This window comes from Chlorocebus sabaeus, chromosome 12 (genome assembly GCF_047675955.1).
Source record: "Chlorocebus sabaeus isolate Y175 chromosome 12, mChlSab1.0.hap1, whole genome shotgun sequence".
In the NCBI taxonomy this organism is placed as follows: domain Eukaryota; kingdom Metazoa; phylum Chordata; class Mammalia; order Primates; family Cercopithecidae; genus Chlorocebus; species Chlorocebus sabaeus.
In genome coordinates, this window is record NC_132915.1 from 63,957,342 (window position 1) to 63,976,194 (window position 18,853).

Genomic DNA, 18,853 nt, shown 5'->3' on the forward strand with positions numbered 1-18,853 from the left:
CTTTTCTGATTTCTGTTTGCTCATTTCTTAAATGTTGTTCTTTCCAGAGTTCTTTCCTCAATGCTTTTTTCATATAAATCTATACATTTTTCTTTTGAAATATCATTTATTATGTTACCTATCACCTATATGTGGGTTGCTCTCTTATCTAGCCCAGACCCTAAACCCATATTTCTAACTACTTCTTGGATACTCACTTGTCCCATCAGCATCTCAAATTCAGCTTGTCCCAATCAAAAGACATCATCTCTCTAAAACCTGTTTTATGTCCTGCATTTTGTTTCCGTGCTTCCCAAATCAACCCTGAACCCACTAGAAGTGATTGGGCTCCTGAGAGATAAGAGAAAGCAAAGACATTCTTTCTAAGATGTAGAAGAATGAGGAACTGGAGTTTCACTTATCCTCAGAGGGAGAGAAGGATGAGGTAACTATCTTATGCACATAAAAAGTACTCCATAAATATCTGTTGGCAGGATGAATGAACAGGATGTAGAGTAAGGAAGCTTGTTCTTTTGCATTTTGGGCAGTTGAGTTGTGAAGAGGAATGAGGTGGGTTTTCTTGCCTAAAAATCTCTAGAAAAGGAGAGGTTCATACCCATACTTGCCTATTCTCACTTTTGGTTGAGAAAAAAAATTTTTTATTTCCAAATTTTATCTTTTACCTGCTACCCATGGCTCTTCCCTCGGCTCACACAGCTTGCCTCCACTTCCTTTTACTATTCTAAGTGACACAGAGACAAGGATACACTGCCGTTGTACTCTTGCAGCCTTCTCATTCAGTCCTACTTTCATACCATTTCCCCTCAGTGGCTTGACAACAGATTCTTGTTCCTTTGTTTTTAGTAACAAATATTTTTAAATTCAGATATAATTAACATCACATAAAACCATTTTAAAGTATACAATTAAGCACAACCATCACCACTACCTAATTCCAGAACATTTTCATCACCTCAAAAAGAAATCCCATACCCATTAGGGATTACTCCCTATTCCCTTTTCCACCAGCCTGTAGCAACCACGAAGTTACTTTCTGTCTCTGTAGATTGTCTGGACATTTCATATCAATGGATTCTTATCATATGTGGCCTACTGTGTCTGGATTCTTTTATTTAGCTTAATGTTAAGGTTCATCCATGTTGTAGCATGGATCGGTACTTTTGGCTATTATGAATAATGCAGCTGTGAACATTCATGTACAAGTTCTTGTGTGAACATAAAAGTTTTCAGGTTTTTTGGGTATACACTTAGGAATGGAACCGCTGGGTCACATGATAATGTTGTTTAACATTTTGAGAAACTGCCAGACTGGTTTTTGAAGTGATTGTGCTATTTTACCTTCCCATCAGCAGTGTATGAGGGTTTCATTTTCTCCCCATCTTTGCCAACACTTATTGTCTGTCTTTTTTTATTATAGCCATCCTAGTGGGTGTGAAGTGCTAACTTGTGATTTTGATTTGCATTTCCTTAGTAACTAATGATGTTGAGTATCTTTTCATGTGCTTATTGGACATTTTTATATCTTCTTTGGAGTTTAGCAGTCTCCTCTTAAACATAGAGGATACTTCCCAGACCCCAAATGGGTACCTGAAACTGTGGATAGTACCAAACTTCACATATACTATGTTTTTTCCTATACATATGTATGATAAGGTTTAATTTATTAATTTTAGAGACAGTCTCACTCTGTCCTCCAGGGTGGAGTGCAGTGGTGCACTGCAGCCTCGGATCCTGGGCTCAAGCAATCCTTCCACCTCAGCCTCCTGAGTAGCTTGGACTATAGGCATGCACCACTACACCTGCCTAAGTTTTTATTTTTTAGTTTTTTGTAGAGACAAGAGCTGTGTTGCCAGGCTGGTCTTCAACTCCTGGGCATAAGGATGCCTTGGTCTCCCAAAGCACTGGGATAACAGGTGTGAACCACTGTGCCCAGCCAATGTTTAATTTATATATTAGGCACAATAAGAGATTAACAACAATAACTAATAATAAAATAAAACAGTTATAACCATATACTGTAATTAAAGGTATGTGGATATACCTTTAATTATATAATTATATTATATATAATTAAATAATATATCTCTCAAAATGTATTGTACAGCAGGTAATTTTGCAGGTAAGCAAAACAGTGGCTAAGTAGGGACTACCATAATGTCTATTCAAATCCTCTGCTCATTTTTAAATTGGGTTATTTGACTTTTTGTTGTTGAGTTGTAAGAATTCTTTACATATTTTGGATAGAAGTCCCTTATCAAACTTATGGTTTGCAAATATTTTCTCCTACTCCTGTTCCTTTTTAATTTTTTCAAACCTCTTTTGAATTTGCCATGTTTTGCCTTAATGATGCCTTAACGTGCAACCTTTCTTCTCTTTCTCTTGCCTATCTCTGGGGAAACTGGCCACAGCAGCCAGGCCTCTGAAGCAATAAAGAAGAGCTGTTTTTTCTAGGGTGTGGAAGTAGCTTGCCTCATTGGTCAGTGTATTATTAGGGTTCTCCAGTGGGAGAGAACCAATAGGATATATGTATATACGAAAGAGAGTTTATTAAAGAGAATTGGCTTATGTGATTACACGGTGAAGTCCCATGATAGGCTGTCTGCAAGCTGGAGAAGGAGAGGAACAAGTAGAGGCTCAGTCCAAGTCCGAAAGCCTCAAAACCAGGAAAGCTGACGTTGCAGCCTTTAGTCTGCAGCTGAAGACCTGAGGGACCCCAGGAAGCCTCTGGTGCAAGTCCCAGAGTCCAAAGGCCAAAGAACCTGTTCAAGGGCAGGAGAGGAAGCAAATGTCCACATGGGAAGAAAAAAGAGAGCCAGAAAACTCAGCAAGCAAATTTATTCTACCTTCTTCCACCTGTTTTGTTATAGCTGCACTGGCAACTGATTGGATTGTGCCCACCCACATTGAGGGTGGGTCTTCCTCTCCCAGTCCACCAACTCAAATTTCTGTCTTCTGTGGCAATGCCCTCACAACACCAGAAACAGTACTTCCCCACCCATCTAGGCAAACCTCCAGTCAGGTTGACACCTAATATTAACCATTACAGTCAATGAAAGCATGTTTTGGAGCATCACAGCCATGAAAGCATGTTCTGGAGCTGCCAGCTCATGTAGCATCCTGATGGTCTCAGTCTCTCCTTTCCTGCTTCTCTAATATACACATCTAGCTCCGTCCTTGGAATTCAACCATTTAGGTAAAGACTAAAGTTGTCGGTAGAAAATAATTCAAAAGATGAAGCTAAGTAGATGACAACAGTGATTTCTTTAGGAATAAAGCTTCAAATTTTCTTTTCTTTTACTTTTTTTTTTTTTTTTTTTTTTTTTTTTTTAAAAGACCGAGTCTCACTCTGTTGCCCAGGCTGGAGTGCAGTGACCTGATTTCCACTTACTGCAAGCTCTGCCTCCTGGGTTCACACCATTCTCCTGCCTCAGCCTCCCAAGTAGTTGGGACTACAGGCACCCGCCATGACGCTCAGCTAAATTTCTTTTGTATTTTTTAATAGAGACGGGGTTTTACCATGTTAGCCAAGATGGTCTCGATCTCCTGACCTTGTGAGCCACCATGCCCGGCCCTGAATTGTCCCCTTTCTTCCTCTGCCTTTTAAATATCCGATACCACTGAGTTCCTGATTTCACCTTTTCCTCCCCTCGTGGGCTGAGTTTGTCCCCACTCCCACCTCAAAATTCATAATGTTGAAGTCTTAACCCCAGGTATCTTAGAATGTGACATTTTTTGGAGATAGGGCCGTTAAGTGGGTAATTAATATAAACTGAGGTCATATGGGTGGGCTTTACTCCATTATGACTAATGTCCTTGGAAGAAGCAGAAATGAGGACACAGACACAGAGAGGAAAGACCGTTTGAAGACAGAGAAGTTGGCCATTGACAAGCCAAGGAAAGAGGCCTTGGGAGAAATCAACCTTCTTGGCATCTTAATCTTGCATTTCTAACATCCAGCATTGTGAGATTTTTTTTTTTTTTTAAAGATAGGGTCTCACTCTGTTGCCCAGGCTGGAGTGCAGTGGCGTGATTGTGAGAATTTTTTTTTTTTTTTGAGATAGGGTCTCACTCTGTTGCCCAGGCTGGAGTGCGGTGGTGTGATCTTGGCTCACTGCAACCTCCACCTCCTAGGCTCAAGTGATCCTCCCATCCCAGCCTCCCAAGTAGCTGCAACCACACGTACATGCCACTATGCCCAGCTAATTTTTTAGATTTTTTTGTAGAGATGAGATTTCGCTATGTTGCCCAGGCTGGTCTCGAACTCCCAAGCTCAAGCGATCCGCCCACCTCGGCCTCCCAAAGTGTTGGGATTACACCATGCCTGGTCAAAAATAAGTTTTTGTTGGTTAAGCCACCCAGACTGTGTTACTTTGTTTTGGCAGCCCTAGAAAACTAATATACCTCCCATGACAGAAGAGGGAAGAAGGTGGCACAAGCCTCAGTATTTCTCGCCTGTAAATCTTTGTTTCCTGAGGTCCGCTTGGTGGGAAATGGGGTTTCTAGACTGGTAGACACAGAGCCCAAAAGCCCATTCACAATGTTGTATCTTTTGTATCCGTTTACTGTTAAATTGTTATTAGCAAAATTTAGGGATGGATAGAAGTGCAAAGGACTGGGTTTTTGTATTAGCTCACCCTTAAAATCTGAAAGAACTAACAAATTCATATTTATTGTTCTTCTCAATTATAAAATTAGGGGACAGTGACTTGTTCTCTCTCACAGGGTTTTGGTGAGATTATAGAAAAATGCATTTTTGAGTACAAAACTCTACAAGCATTTGCTTAAGAGTCTCTAGCCAAGCTTCTAGTACCTTCCAGAACCGTTGGCTTTCAGGGATCTGTCATGACCTTTGTAGCCTAGACCTGAGGCATCTGAATGACCCGTCAAAGGTCACTGCTGACCATGGCTGGAACCTTTGCTGCTAAGTGAGGATCTATTGACACTGCTGCTTTTTTGGCTAATGTGGTAAGCAGCCAATACCATAGGATTTCAGGCTTTTATAGAGATCTAGGCCACCAGGTCTCCCCTGTGGTAACAGGATTCCTAGGGTAACTTATCTATGGATGACTCCAACTAGGCTATCTGGTATGTTGATGCTTCTCTGGGACCACCAAAGAAGAGGGAGAAGTCAATGGAAGCCAAAAGCTGACCTGTGCAATGTGGGAACATTTTCAAAGAGCAGCTTTCATGTACTTGTCAGGAGCAATACTGATTTTTTTGTTTGTTTGTTTGTTTTACCTCTGAAATATTCTGGACACATTTATGGTCTGGATCTGGATGTTCATCAGTGGTCGATCTTCTGTAAACCTTCTGGTTCTGGGCTGTGACTGAGCCTGGTGAATTACAGGATATCACACCTGGACTGGGATTTGGGGCAGTGGATTGTTTGGAGGGGTGAATTTGGCTCTGGTTTCCAAGGAGCACACGGAACATTTCGAAGGGATGCCGTAGTATCGTCAACCTGTCTAGAGTTAGTGAAGGGTATCAGATACTGGCTGCAGGCCTTAGCTCCAGCTGTTAGGCATAGTATCTATAAAGGGAGGTACATAGTTAACTCTTATGGAATAAGTCAGATTCCTATACAAAATTACTCGCTTCCAAGTAATAAGCAAAGCACCCTTTCTCACTCTACCACCACCTTCTCTGATTCCTGCTACTTATTTGACCATCCAACCAATGAGAATATTCATTGCTGGCTGTTCCTCTGTTCCTCTGTGAGAAAAAATCCTTTTGCCAAAGTTACCCAAAAGGATGCAACTTAAGTAATTATTCAGGGTTTTTTTTGTTTTTTTTTTTTTTTTGTTTGTTTGTTTGTTGAGACAAGGTCCCTCTCCGTCACCCAGGCTGCAGTGTAGTGCCGTGATCTCGGCTCACTGCAACTTCTGCCTCCCAGATTCAAGTGATTCTTGTGCCTTAGCCTCCCATGTAGCTGGGATTATAGGTGTACATCACCACACCTGGCTAAATTTGTATTTTTAGTAGAGATGGGGTTTCGCCATCTTGGCTAAGCTGGTCTTGAACTCCTGGCCTCAAGTGATCTGCCCGCCTTGGCCTCCTAAAGTGCTGGTATTACAGGCATGTGCCACTGTGCCCAGCAATTTTTCAGTTTTAAATTAAGCCCCTAATAAGTGGGTACTTTTGGGTACTGTTGGGGCTATTTGTAAGACATTTTCCTATTCTCCAAGAGCTTATAGACCAGAAGGGAGGTAGAAATAATTAACAGTTAAGTATTTAAATACTTTTTTCTCTCAGTCACTTTTTCCTCATTCTTATTTCTGTGAAGCTTTCCATAATGTTTTTAAAACTCCCTTTTTTGGTTTCCTATTTTCTTTTCTTCTGTTATTCTTAGTTTCTCCCAATTCTCTTCCTTCCTTAGCTCCTGCCTCATTTCTTGCTACAGTCTTCCCTCAAGCTTCTCTTTCAGTCTCAAAGCTGCATCTCTTCAGCCTCTAATCAATAATCTTTAATTAAGCCAACTACTCTATGGAAGGTAGTGTGCTTGGTCCTACCTACTGTGCTAGGTAGCCAGTAGGCTTCCAACTATGTTTGTTTGTTTGTTTGTTTATTTTTAGATGGAGTCTTGCTCTTGCCCAGGCTGGAGTGCAATGGTGCGATCTCAGCTCACCTCAACCTCCACTTACCAGGATCAAGCAATTCTCCTGCTTTAGCCTCCCAAGTGGCTGGGACTACATTCATTAGTCACCACACTTGGCTAATTTGTTTTGTATTTTTAGTAGAGATGGGGTTACACCATGTTGGCCAGGCTGGTCTCCAATGCCTGACCTCAAGTAATCCACCTGTCTCAGCCTCCCAAAGTGCTGGGATTACAGGCTTGAGCCACTGCACCCAGCCTCCCAACTAGCCTTTGTAAGCAAATGCTCCCAAATCTAAGCCTTCCCTTTTTCCTTAGGCTCTATTCTTCCTGTCTAGTTATCTACTAGTTATTTTCACTGTAATTTCCCAATGTTTAAAACTTCCCTCTTGAGCCTATTCCTCTTCCTTTGTTCTCTATTTATATTAAAGTCACCATCATTCTACTAGTCACCCACTCAAAATCACAGTGTCACTTTTTATTCTTCATTGTCTCTTGCCTCCCACTTAGATCATTTGCCAGATCTTGCTCTTTTTTTCTTTGTGATTTCTTTTATCAGTCTCTGTCTCTTCTCTGTTTCCCTTTGTGTTCAGGTTCTCTTTATTGCTTAGACTATAGTATTAGTCTTCTGATGGTTTCCTTGCTTTTATTTTTCTTAGAAGCCATTGTATATATTACTGCCAGATTTATCTTTCTGAAATAGAGCGTGAGTCATGGCTACCTTTTATACTAAGGGCTCAACTTGGATGTCACATTCTTTGAAGCCTTTCCCAACGTGCCCAGGCCAAGTTAGATTCTCATTTTTTATCTTTCTATAGCATTTCATATGTAATCAGCTTTGATGTTAATCACATTGTCCTGGAATTATGTGAGCATTTGCCCTCAAGATTATATATTTCTTAAAATAATATACTTTGTATGATTCTTTTTGTATTAAGTTCAGAAACAGGCAAAAGTAACCTGTGGTGTCAGACATCAGGATAGTGATTACCTTTGGGGGTGGAATTTGTAGTGATTAGATATGAGCACAGGGGGCTTCTGGAGTTCTGGTTACATTGTTTTCTTGATCTAGATCCTGTTTACATGGATATAAAAGTACACTTTTGACTTGTTTATGTTATAACGTATATTATAATTCAATAAAAAGTTTAAATAAAAGCTAAATGAAAAATAGCATTAAAATACAGAATAGAGAAAATGTCTAACTCTATATCCCTGATGCCTGGCACCCACTAAACTCTTTGTAGATGAGTCAGTGAGTGAGTGAATAAAGAAGTGAATGAAAGTTTATCTTCAAAAAAATTAATTTTTCTTTGCATTGGTAATTAAATTATAGTCTCAACAGAGCCTGAGTTTGAAATTTGGCTCCACCACTTCTGGCCTGTGTAACCTTAGGCTTAGGCAAGTAACCCAGCCCTTTGGAAACATAATTTTTCCATCTCTGAATATCATAGCTGCCTCAGTGGATGGATAATAAATATCATACATGTAGAGCAGGGCCTGGCGTGTTGCTAGCATTCAATAAATGTTAATATCCTTTTCTTTCCACACCTTCCTCCTTCTCCCTTTCATCTTATAACCCATGCTTTATCCTCTGCCTTAAATTTCCTTTCCCCTTAGTTTCTACATATCCAAATATTATCCATTCTTTGAATCAAGCTCAGATATCATGTTCTTCACAGAGCCTTCTCTGATTCACATCCAAACCAGCATTTCTAATGCTAGATATATTTTCCTCTCTCAAATTCTTGTACATTTTATCTTTGTCCCTTATGATACATATTAGTCACTCACTCTAACCTTGCTGAAGGCTGCCCTCACATTTCAGGCCCAAAGAAGAATAGGCACTCTAATTGGGCTAATATGCTGGAGGCAGGAGCTCTGTCATTTGGAACAAACTTGGGAATGAAAAGGTAGGTTGAGAAAACTGCTTTGGACTTTTGATATTCATTTTTTTGTTTTGTTTTGTTTTTTGAGATGGAGTCTTGCTCTTGTTGCCCAGGCTGGAGTGCAGTGGCGTGATCTTGGCTCACTGCAACCTCCTCCTCCCAGGTTCAAGTGATTCTCCTGCCTCAGCCTCACAAGTAGCTGGGATTACAGGTGCCCACCACCACAACTGGCTAACTTTTATATTTTTAGTAGAGATACGGTTTTACCATGTTGGCCAGGCTGGTCTTGAACTCCTGACCTCAGGTGATCTGCCCCCTCTGGCCTCCCAGAGTGCTGGGATTACAGGCATGAGCCACTGCACTTAGGCCTGATATTCGTTTTTCTACCTCCCCTTACACTGGGAGAAATTCAGATGTCTATTAAAAAATATGGGCCCAGGGGCTAGAGTTTAAGTTGCAGACTGTTTGACCTGCCTTTTGAATTGGTTAAAAACCTCTTCTGTTAAAGAGGTCTTTTGGCCCAGCTTGGCTTATCAAGGTAAAAGGCCATGCAGATGTTTGAGTCTAAAGTCTTAGGAATTAAGAGTAGACATTCACCTGGAGTATCTTCTCTGCCTAATATCCCTAGTGCACGTAGGTAGAAAAACAGTTCAGGGAAGACCCCATTCCTGGCCACTTATTTTCTTATTATTTCGGCTTTCTACATGTGTTTTCCTCGCATACATACAGGCTTTAAATCCTTTGCTAGGTAGTACTTGAGGTCAAGAACTGATCACCAATTCTTAGCATCAATTCCTCCTGATACTTATTAAAAACTCAGCAAAGATTTATGGAATGAACACTTAAAAATATTAAGTGGCCAGACGCGTCGGCTCACGCCTGTAATCCCAGCACTTTGGGAGGCCGAGATAAGTGGATTACCTGAGGTCAGAAGTTCCAGACCAGCCTGGCCAACCGAAATCCCCGTCTCTACTAAAAGTACAAAAATTATCCAGGCATGGTGGCGGGCGCCTGTAATCCCAGCTACTCAGGAGGCTGAGAGGAGAATCGCTTGAACTCAGGAGGTAGAGGTTGCAGTGAGCCAAGATTACACCACTGCATTCCAGCCTGGGTGACAAGAGTGAGACTCCGTCTCAAAAAAAAAAAAAAAAAGAATTAAGTGGTGTTACAAGGCCCTAAATAATTGGTTGCAAAAGAAATGATTAACTCTTTTAACTAAAAATAGTTGCCACAGGACTTTAAGGAACAAGCCCTTTGGATTAGGCTGATCAGAGATGTCTTCTCAGAGGAATTCCAGAGGATACTAAGTCAGCAGTATCAGGAAATGGCCAAGAAATAAATTAACATGAGCCTCTAAAGATGGAAATCAAGGGATAACTTGCTTCCTGTGTTTGCAAGCATGTCATGGGGAGATCCATGGCCTCTTGCAAGTGGCATGTTGTGTTCTTCCTGTGGACAATGCAGCTGCCACTATGCCCTGAAGTGCAGTCATATTGTAAGACTTCAGTAAAACTTCCTGAAGCCAAAGGGAAGAGGTAAGTTGTAGCCCATTCCTTAAACTTCTTCTTCTCTTTGCTGGTTGTCACCTTCAAGCATGCTAAGGAAATGTGTTATTCAGTCCTCACCTGAGAACACTCAGACTTAAACAGCCAAAGAAGACAAGTTAGGAAGATCATTTTAGGTGAAAACCAACCTCCTGGAGCATTTGTTAATGACAGATGAGATAAAACCGTTGACTGATTTCTCTCTAAAATATTCTTCTTCTTGGCTCTTTTTTTTTTTTTTTTTTTTTTTAAGAGACAGGGTCTCACTCTGTCACTCAAGCTGGAGTGCAGTGACACAATCATGGCTTATTGTAACCTCAAACTCCTGGGCTCAGACAGACCTCCTGCCTCAGCCTCCAAGTAGCTGGGATTAGAATAGCTAGGACTACAAGGACGTGTCAGCAGGCCTGGCTAATTTAAACATTTTTTTTGTAGAGATGGAGTCCTCCCCATGTTGCCCAGGCTGGTCTTGTATTCCTGGCCTCAAACAGTCCTTCTGCTTCAGCCTCCATAAGTGATGGGATTACAGGCCTGAGTCACTGTGCCTGGCCCCACCTTTGGTTTCTTCATAGCATTTCTCTTTCTCTGCTTGCCCCTTAAAAACTTGATCATTCCCAGGCTTTGTTTTCTACCTCATTTTCTTCTCTAGTTAGTCTCATCCATGTCCTAACCTGTAACTGATAAATCCCAAATTACTGTCTCTACCTCAGTCCTTTTTCATGAGCTCCAGACTTTTTTATCCAGCTGCCCGTGGATATTGTCACCTGAATGTTCATAGGCACTTCATACATTGTGTTCAAACTGTACTCATTATCTTTTTTTTCTCCTTTACTTCCTCTTCTATATATCCTTTCTTACTAACCCATCAAACATAAAATCTAACACTCCTCTCCCTCAGAATATATAACATGGGTATAACAATGCCTCATAATATAACATTTCCCCTGTTAGGTTATGAACTTCTTAAGGGCAAGGATTGTATCTTTTCATTATGCCTGTTAACAAGATGTTGTTACTTAATAGGTGTTCATTTATTTTTTGTTTTTTATTTATTTTATTTTTTTGAGAAAGGGTCTCGCTCTCGTCACCCAGGTTGGAGTGCAGTGGTGTGATCATGGCTTACTGCCACCTTGACACCCTGGGCTTAGGTTATCCTCCCACCTCAGCCTCCCAAGTATGGGACTACAGGTGTACTAGGTGTTTATTTATTAACTTTGTAAAATATTTTTATGTGGAATTGTAGTAGTAATTCTGAAAGGCACTATATTAGCTTGCTTGGGCTACCATAACAATGTACCACAGACTGGGTTGTTTAAACGAGAAATTTCTGTCTCATAGTTTTGGAAGCTGGAAGTCCAAAATTAAGGTGTTGGTGGGGTTGGTTCCTGCGGAGGGCTGTAAGGGAAGGATCTTTATAGTCCTTATTGACTTGTAGATGACCATCTTCTCCCTATTTCTTTTCACATATTCTTCCCTCTGTGTATCCCTATGTTTAAATTTCCCCTTTTTATATCATATTGGATTAGGGCCCACACTAATGACTTCGTTTTAGTGTGATTGCCTCTTTAAAGGCCCCATCTCCAAATAAGGTCACATGCTGAGGTGCTGGGGGTTAGGACTTCAACCTCTGAAATTTGGGAGAACAAAATTTATCTTCGTTCGTTTGGGCTGCTTTAACAAAATACTTATAAACCAGGTAATTTATAAACAACACCAATTTATTTCTCACATTTCTGGAGGCTGGGAAGTTCAAGATCAAAGCACTGGCAGATTCAGTGTCTAGTGAGGGCCTATGTTCTGGTTCATAGGCAGCACCTTCTCACTGCATCTTCATGGTGGAAGGGGCAAAAGAGCTCCTGTGGGCCTCTTTTATAAAGGCACTAATCCCATTCATTAGGGCTCTGCCTTCATGATCTATTCACCTCCCCAAAGGCTCACCTCCTAATACCATCACCTTGGGGGTTAGGATTTTAACATATGAATTTTGGAGTGACACAGACGTTCAGGCAATTCAGCCCATAACAGGTACCAAAGTAGTTTTTCATGTTTATTTACACATCTTATCTTCTGACAAAGCACTTGGAAAAGTTCCTACCTTCTCACCATCCTGATGTTTACTCTCTGATGGCACTCTAGATAGGGCCATCTGGAAACAGAAAGGATGAGATGGCACATTAAGTGAGTTCAAGGGGTTTGCTTTGACTAAAGTTAGGGTATTGGGAAGCCAAATTCCTCTAGACGTGGGCAGGTCAAGAAAGAACTTTGATAACATGGTAAAAAACTAGGACTTTTTTTTTTTTTTTTAGCACAGTCACTCATGGATTTTTAAGAAAATGAGTGACAAAACCTTATGTACATCTTAGAAATATCCCCCTAGCAAATTATGCATCATGGATCAAGGGTAAAGAGGAGTGAGTGGGAGGTGGTTCTGAAGGAGTGGAGACTAGGGAGAATGAATATTTTGCAGTAGTTGAAGTGAGAAATAAGCCTGGACTAAAGATTGCAGAGGAGACATCGATAGATAAGAAGGTAAAATAGATTACAACAGAGGCACAAAGGGCTTTGCAGGGGCTTCTCTCACTGGGTAAAGAATTAGAATATATGAACTCCAATGATCCAGCATCTGAGCAGAGAATAATCTCTGCATGGAGTTGATATGGGTGAGCTGGCAGCCTAGGGCTCTAAACACGTAGTTCTGTCTTCTGACTTATCTAGTTGAGTGCTTCCCTTTCTTTCCACCATGCTTCCCTCTTACTGTCAGAGATCCCCAGTGGAGGATACGTCTCCATTAAGTCTTCTTTTCCCCTTTGTACATTAGCTACCTTCCTGTAGCTCAGTACCTCATATCAGATATTTTTGAACATTTGGAGAGTCCTATAGGGAAAAACCCACCTCTCTGGGGTCTCTTCGTTGAATCTCAAGACACTTGAAACTCATCTGCTGGCTAGGGACGTATTTCCACAAGACTATAGAAACAGGGGCCTAAGCCAAGAGAATTCTCCAGATTTGGGTTTGCCCTGTATCTTATTCTTAGATATATCTTAGAACAAGCCACAAAGAACTGAGGGGATATTTGATCAATATGAACCTAGTTAGTTTCCACTTAGTACAAGAGGTTCGTTTCTCCCTGGGATTTCAAACTTTGGATTCCTTTTGGAGGATCCCCAGTATACGGCCTCTTTGTTTCCTTCAGGTATAGAGATTGAGGCAGGGCCAATGCACTCTGTGGCTTGGGCTGGGAGATACATATATAAACAAATACTACTTTAGGACCAGCATTAGTCCTAAATCTGGGAGCTGTGACTGTTGTTCAGGTTTATGTGAGAGAGCAGTTAGACATTTAGGTTTCTTATGATCACGAATTGTTAATTATTTGATCCTGAAATAGATGTGGGGCCACAGCCTTTGGAGAGACAGGCTGAAAACCTAACTGGTTAGCTGGGCAGTTCCAAGAAGTTTATCAGCTCCTTATGTTCAAGTTTCTGCTAATCAGGGATGGTCCTTGACCTGATTGTAGGACTAAGACTTGTCAGCAATTTATGACTCTTAGGGCCTGCCCTGCAGCTTGTCGGGTCTGATTAGGTAACAAAGCAACTATGTCTTAGTGCATCAGTAAAGTCAGCACATCTCTGCCAGGCTCGTCACTCCCCTAGGAAGGCATGCTCCTCAGGGAAGGAGGAGGATTACCTCACGTTGCCCATCATTCTCTGCTGCATATGGTTTCTCCACAGTGTAGGGAGGGCATCATTCTACAGGGGGAAAAATGACTTTTCTTAGCCACCAGAAAAACCATCCTCCTCATGAAATAAATCCCAGCTGTGTGACTATGTGTCAGGCTTTTCATGTTGCTTCTGGCTTTCCTTAGCAGTAGAGAAGGAAAACAGTCACAAGCTGACTCCTGCATGATATAGACATTGGCCGCACCCATCCTTTGTACCTTGCATCTGTGGTGTTATTGGGAAATAAGGTAAGCACCTGCTGGTCCTGACCCAGCCTGTCTCTAGCATTGACACCTGAAAAGGCAGGCCAGGTTTGGAGCAGGCATATTCTTTGCTTCTGGACCAGTTGTATCTGGCGTCAGGGAGACTTAGACTGGTTTGTATGAGTGGGGAGAATTGTGATTGGTGAGGCCCTCCTCCAGTATTCCTGTGACACCACTCAGTTGCTTTAGCGGAAGATGAATTTTGTATGCCAGGTGGTTTTCTGACTAACTCACCCATTCGGCTCCCCTTTAGAACTCCTGCAGGTCTGAACCTTCCCACAGCTCTGCGTGAGTGTCAGTGTATCATGTTGAATTTCCATCTTGACTCATCTGTCTCTAGGTGAAGAGCCCTGCAAGGATTTAAATTGGGAACCAGACCTTGAGAATGTCTGTTTAGAGCATTTCACAGCTTCTGGATAAATGCCTTTTCCTTCTTAACCCAATCTGTTTTTCCAGTTCTGCCCAGCTAGCTCCTGAGCAGCCTACTTTGAGGAAGCTCCCCAACTGAGGTGGGTGCTGTGCTATTTCTTAACTCTAAAAAGCACCCCATCCTTTCGGCCTACTCAGGCTTCCCCAGGGCCAGATCCACTGTGACGAGGGGGCTGCATTGTTGTTCATGTGGCTCACGAAACAAATTGCCTGCTTGTCCCAAAGAGCTTGTCTACTGAGGAGTCCTGATGTCCTTTGGCCATGTGGTGTCTGGCACTCTGTGGGCCGTGTAGAGCAGTGGCAGAAGTGGCCATGCTCTTTTACAAGAGCTTTCACTGACTGTTTACCACTTCCCCACTTACTCTGTTTCTTGCTTTTGCTGGAACGTGGGAAGGTGGAAGGATACAAAGGTAATTTGTGGTCAAAGCTGCATGAGCTCTCCTGTGAAGTTTGAAGATTATAACTGGAGATAGCAGATTTGTTGTGCCTCATATGCTAACCACGTCTTCTACTGCCTGAGCCTTTGTTTTTCTGGGAAGCCCAAGCTGCTTAGAAAAATGGGCTAAATGTGCTTGGGTGACAAGACAGGGTTCCATTAGCCTCAGGAATGCCATCTGGAGACCTTAGCCAGGGCTTGGGGACACTTTGTCAATTAGGCAGGAAGAAGTAGGTTCTTTCGGCAGGGTCCTACCTCTGGGGAATCTTTCCCACTCTTGAAAGTTTGAGCTTCTTCTTAGCCTAGGAAGCCCAACCAAACCTGATAATGACAGCCACTGTTCTGGGCTCTTTACGAGTGGCTGCAGATTTGGGGGAGGGCATTCTAATTTAATCAGTCTTCCTATATTTCTTGTTTTAAACCTTTTACCTCCTTCTTCTGGCTGAAGGATGGGAAACTCCACAGTAAATTGGCTGTGACTTCCACAGAAACTTGACAGTTTTCAAGTTATTTTTTTCCTCTGTATTTAGATGTGGTTATAGTTGCGCTGTCAGCCCTTATCTCTTCTGTCATCTAGCCAGCTCCCAACTAGGTTAGGAGGTATGTGCTCTGCTGTCAGTGTTGGCTGCATAATGAGGTGGATGGCTAAGAAATGGGTTGTTTAGCATCTCTTGGAATCTAAATTTTCTTCCTTGGTTGAGGGGGAAGCAATGTTATTGGAAGAAGGCAGTAGGGAGGCAAATGTTGGCTCTGAAATCAACCCTTTCTTCTCAGGATCTTGGATAAGCCAAATAAATCATTCTTAATTTAAAAGCTTGTTTTATCTACCATAAAGGGCTGCGGGTTCTGCAATGACAGATCCTAGGATGGCCCCCATAGACTGAGTACCTGATTTGTGGGCTAAAGAGGCCATACTGTATTGTGGATTGCCATGAGGAATGTTGCAGGGCAGCAGAAGTCACAAGGTTTGAGAACCTGATTTGAACATGCTGGGTAAATTAAACTTGCCCACCTACTGTTGGCCTAAGGAGGAGGAGGGCCTTTTCTCATTAGATCAATCTCAGGGGAGGTAGAAGAGGAATGACTTCACTGGATTGTTACTGGCGGATCAGAGCTCTATATTGAGAAGGATTCTGAGGTTATCTAGGTTTGTTAAGCGATGTTTTTCATGTCCTGTGGTTGCAGAGTGGAAAGGGGATATCATGTTTCATGTATTTTGGATTTTATTCTCCAGAGTTTCAAGGGGTCCTGGCTTGTGCCCGGACATTATGTTGCAGTGAACAACTTGAGTGTTCTTTGAAGATAAGGACATTCAATTTCCCAGTGAGTCCTAACTAGAATTGTTGAATTATTAGGAATTAGAGTCACATGAGAGCCACCTGGCTAGTGAGTCTCCAGGGAGATAGGGCATCCATTGGCAAAGAAGAGTTATGAAATTTGGGGTCAAAAAAAGGCCCTGTACCTTAGGCAGCTTTGTGGTCACTGTGGTATCATTTTAGGTTACTTTGTTCCTAATTCTGGATTCCAAAACCATCTTTGGTCTAGGCTTCTGTAGTACAGAGTTCATCTCAGCTCACCTAACTTCCCCTCCTTCTCCCTGGTTGTTGCCTTGGCATAGCCTGAGGGAGCTCTTACTTTCTAGTTGGTTCTCTTGTGGCAGCTGTTCAGTAAGAACTGGACTAGATGTCTACTCCAAGAACATGGCATTTTGTGATTTTAACTGCACTTGATCACTGTACCTATTCTTCAGCTTTGCCAAATGCTGACAACAGATTATATACACACGAAACCAACCAACCAACCAACCAACTTAGAGCTCGTCTCAGTAGAAGGAAAGAGTCCCTTTATATTGTGCTCCAGCATTTCCATGGCTGGCATGCTGCATTCTGGCTTCCCTCTGAGACTAGGAGCTCCTGAAAGTATAGGTCGCCATCTGTGTCTGTTTATATCCTATAGCCCAGATGTGAGAGGTAGATAGGGGAAAAGAAAGGAGGGAGGAGAAGAACGAGGGAAGGAAATGGAGGAAGGGAGAGAGTAAGATCTATATTTAGCGAAAGGGAGAGACACTTACCAAGGGTGTGTGAGTGAGCTTGCTGGCAAGGGTTGTGTGTGCGTGAGTGTGCTGGGAAGGGGGTGTGTGCGCCAGGAACGTGTGAGGAGGGCTGGTGCCCTATGGGAGGTTGCAGGCAGGAAGCAGCTGGAGAGGAGGAGGAGCAGCAGCAGGAGCAGGAGCTGCCCTGCTTTCTGCCTGAGTCTCAAAGCCCAGAATCGATTGAGTTAGAATTCCACATCCAGTTGAAGTTTGGCTGCTGTTGCCTTCAGCAGGCTGATCTCAGAATCCCCCTTGCCAGAGAGGTGGACCAGATTAGATTTCTACGTTTGCAGCCAGTGAGACTTCTGCCCAGCCCTTCACTGAGGGTTTTTTTTGCAGGGCGTCGTTTCTATCATCAACTTTGTACCGTGGAGCCAGCCAGCTGGGTGCAACTGAGAATAATAGCTCCTTGGCTCTGTTTGTCGGTTGGGCAAGCAGTGGAGTTTTGGCTCAGAAAGTTCATCCTGTGGCTTCTCTGTCAAACCAAGGAGTGCTCCTGGATGGATTTCCTCTTAAAGACAGCATTTGCATTCTAAAACTTGAGAATTCATGATTTTAATGTGTGTGGTTTTTTTTTTAAATTTCTTTAACCCTTATTTTGGTTGCAGCAGCAAGGTAAGTGGTACTGAGTGTGTATGACTGACTGAACGACAAGCGGGGACAAAAGGAAAGCATTTGTGGGTGGAATATGGAGCAGCTACATTAATTACATAACTGCTTGAGTCAACTTGCTGGTGAGGGGGGTCATTATAATGAGTGAAAAGTAGCATATGCGGCCCTGGGGTAGAATCTTCACATGCATGTGTTTGTGTGCTGATAATCTGACCATCCATTCCTCTGTGGTACTTTATGTATATAGATAACCCAGCCACCCTCTGGATGTGTGCATACTCATATACAAATAATCTGTTTCACCCTTTTGATGTGTCCATATGTGTTAATGAATAAATGACCTGTCCATTCCTCTCCGGCATGTGCATATGTATAGACAACTCATTCATGCAGCTTGCATATATGAATATGCAAAATTCATTTCTCCCTACTTGCACATACATATATAATCCATCCCTTCATCTCCTGTGTGTATGCATGTACTCAAGTAACCTTTCTGTTCTTGAATATATTCTGTATCCTTTCCACCCCTGTGTGTGCGTATGTGAGAGAGCGAGAAAGAGACAGAGAGAAAGAGGAAAAACCACCATCCTAATGTATTAATTCATCCCTTTCATGTGTGCATATGCCATATAAATAGAAAAGTCATCTTGAGTTTTCTCAGTCTTGAATGTATGCACACATGCGCAATAAACAGTGTGTCCACTTGTGTCTTGCATGTATGATAAAAGAGCACTAACTTTGCAGATTGAAGGCTCACTTTTAAATCCTAGCTATACTCAGTGACCTTGGTCAAGTCATTTAGCCTCTCTGAGCTTCGTTTTTCTCATCTATGAAATCAGTATAATCAGAACGATAACAACCCTCCTGCCTCACAGGGTTATTGTGATGATAAAATAGGAATCATGTAAACTGAAAATTCTAAACAAATATAATCTCTTACTACTATGTGTCCCTCTAGTATGAGTTGGATAGGATAGCATACTCTTGGTCCAGTTGCACTGAAATAATGTTCTTGTCTGTGAGAGGTTGCTAAGCTTTCTATGTGAAGGGGAAGCTTCTGTTGAGGTAACCAGGTTTATCCTGTGGTTTTCTGCAGAGTATTGGAAAGAAGCAGGGTACCATGAAAGGGTCAGGTTGAGAGGGAGAAAAGCTCTCATCTTCTGCAGGTTGGGGCCTTGATACTTTGTTCTTTGTAGCCTTGAGGAGGATTGAACCTCACACAAAATGGAAATGGGCTGCTTCCAGCCAGGATCAAAGTGAGCAGGTGAAAAGAT

General features: G+C 42.2%; 1 protein-coding gene across 4 annotated transcripts in view; it reads left to right on the forward strand.

Moving 5' to 3' along the window:
- Positions 1–18,853, forward strand: part of UNC13B (unc-13 homolog B) — a 233,211-nt gene that overhangs the window by 154,024 nt on the left and 60,334 nt on the right. Inside the window, exon 1 of one of the 4 annotated variants that reach the window (XM_073021752.1) lies at positions 17,123–17,579. The exons of the other annotated variants lie outside the window; for them this stretch is intronic. Within the exon in view, the coding sequence (XP_072877853.1) occupies positions 17,514–17,579 (66 nt within the window). The 5' untranslated portion in view covers positions 17,123–17,513. Of the gene's footprint in view, positions 1–17,122; positions 17,580–18,853 lie in introns of those variants that run through there. 4 annotated transcript variants of the gene reach the window in all.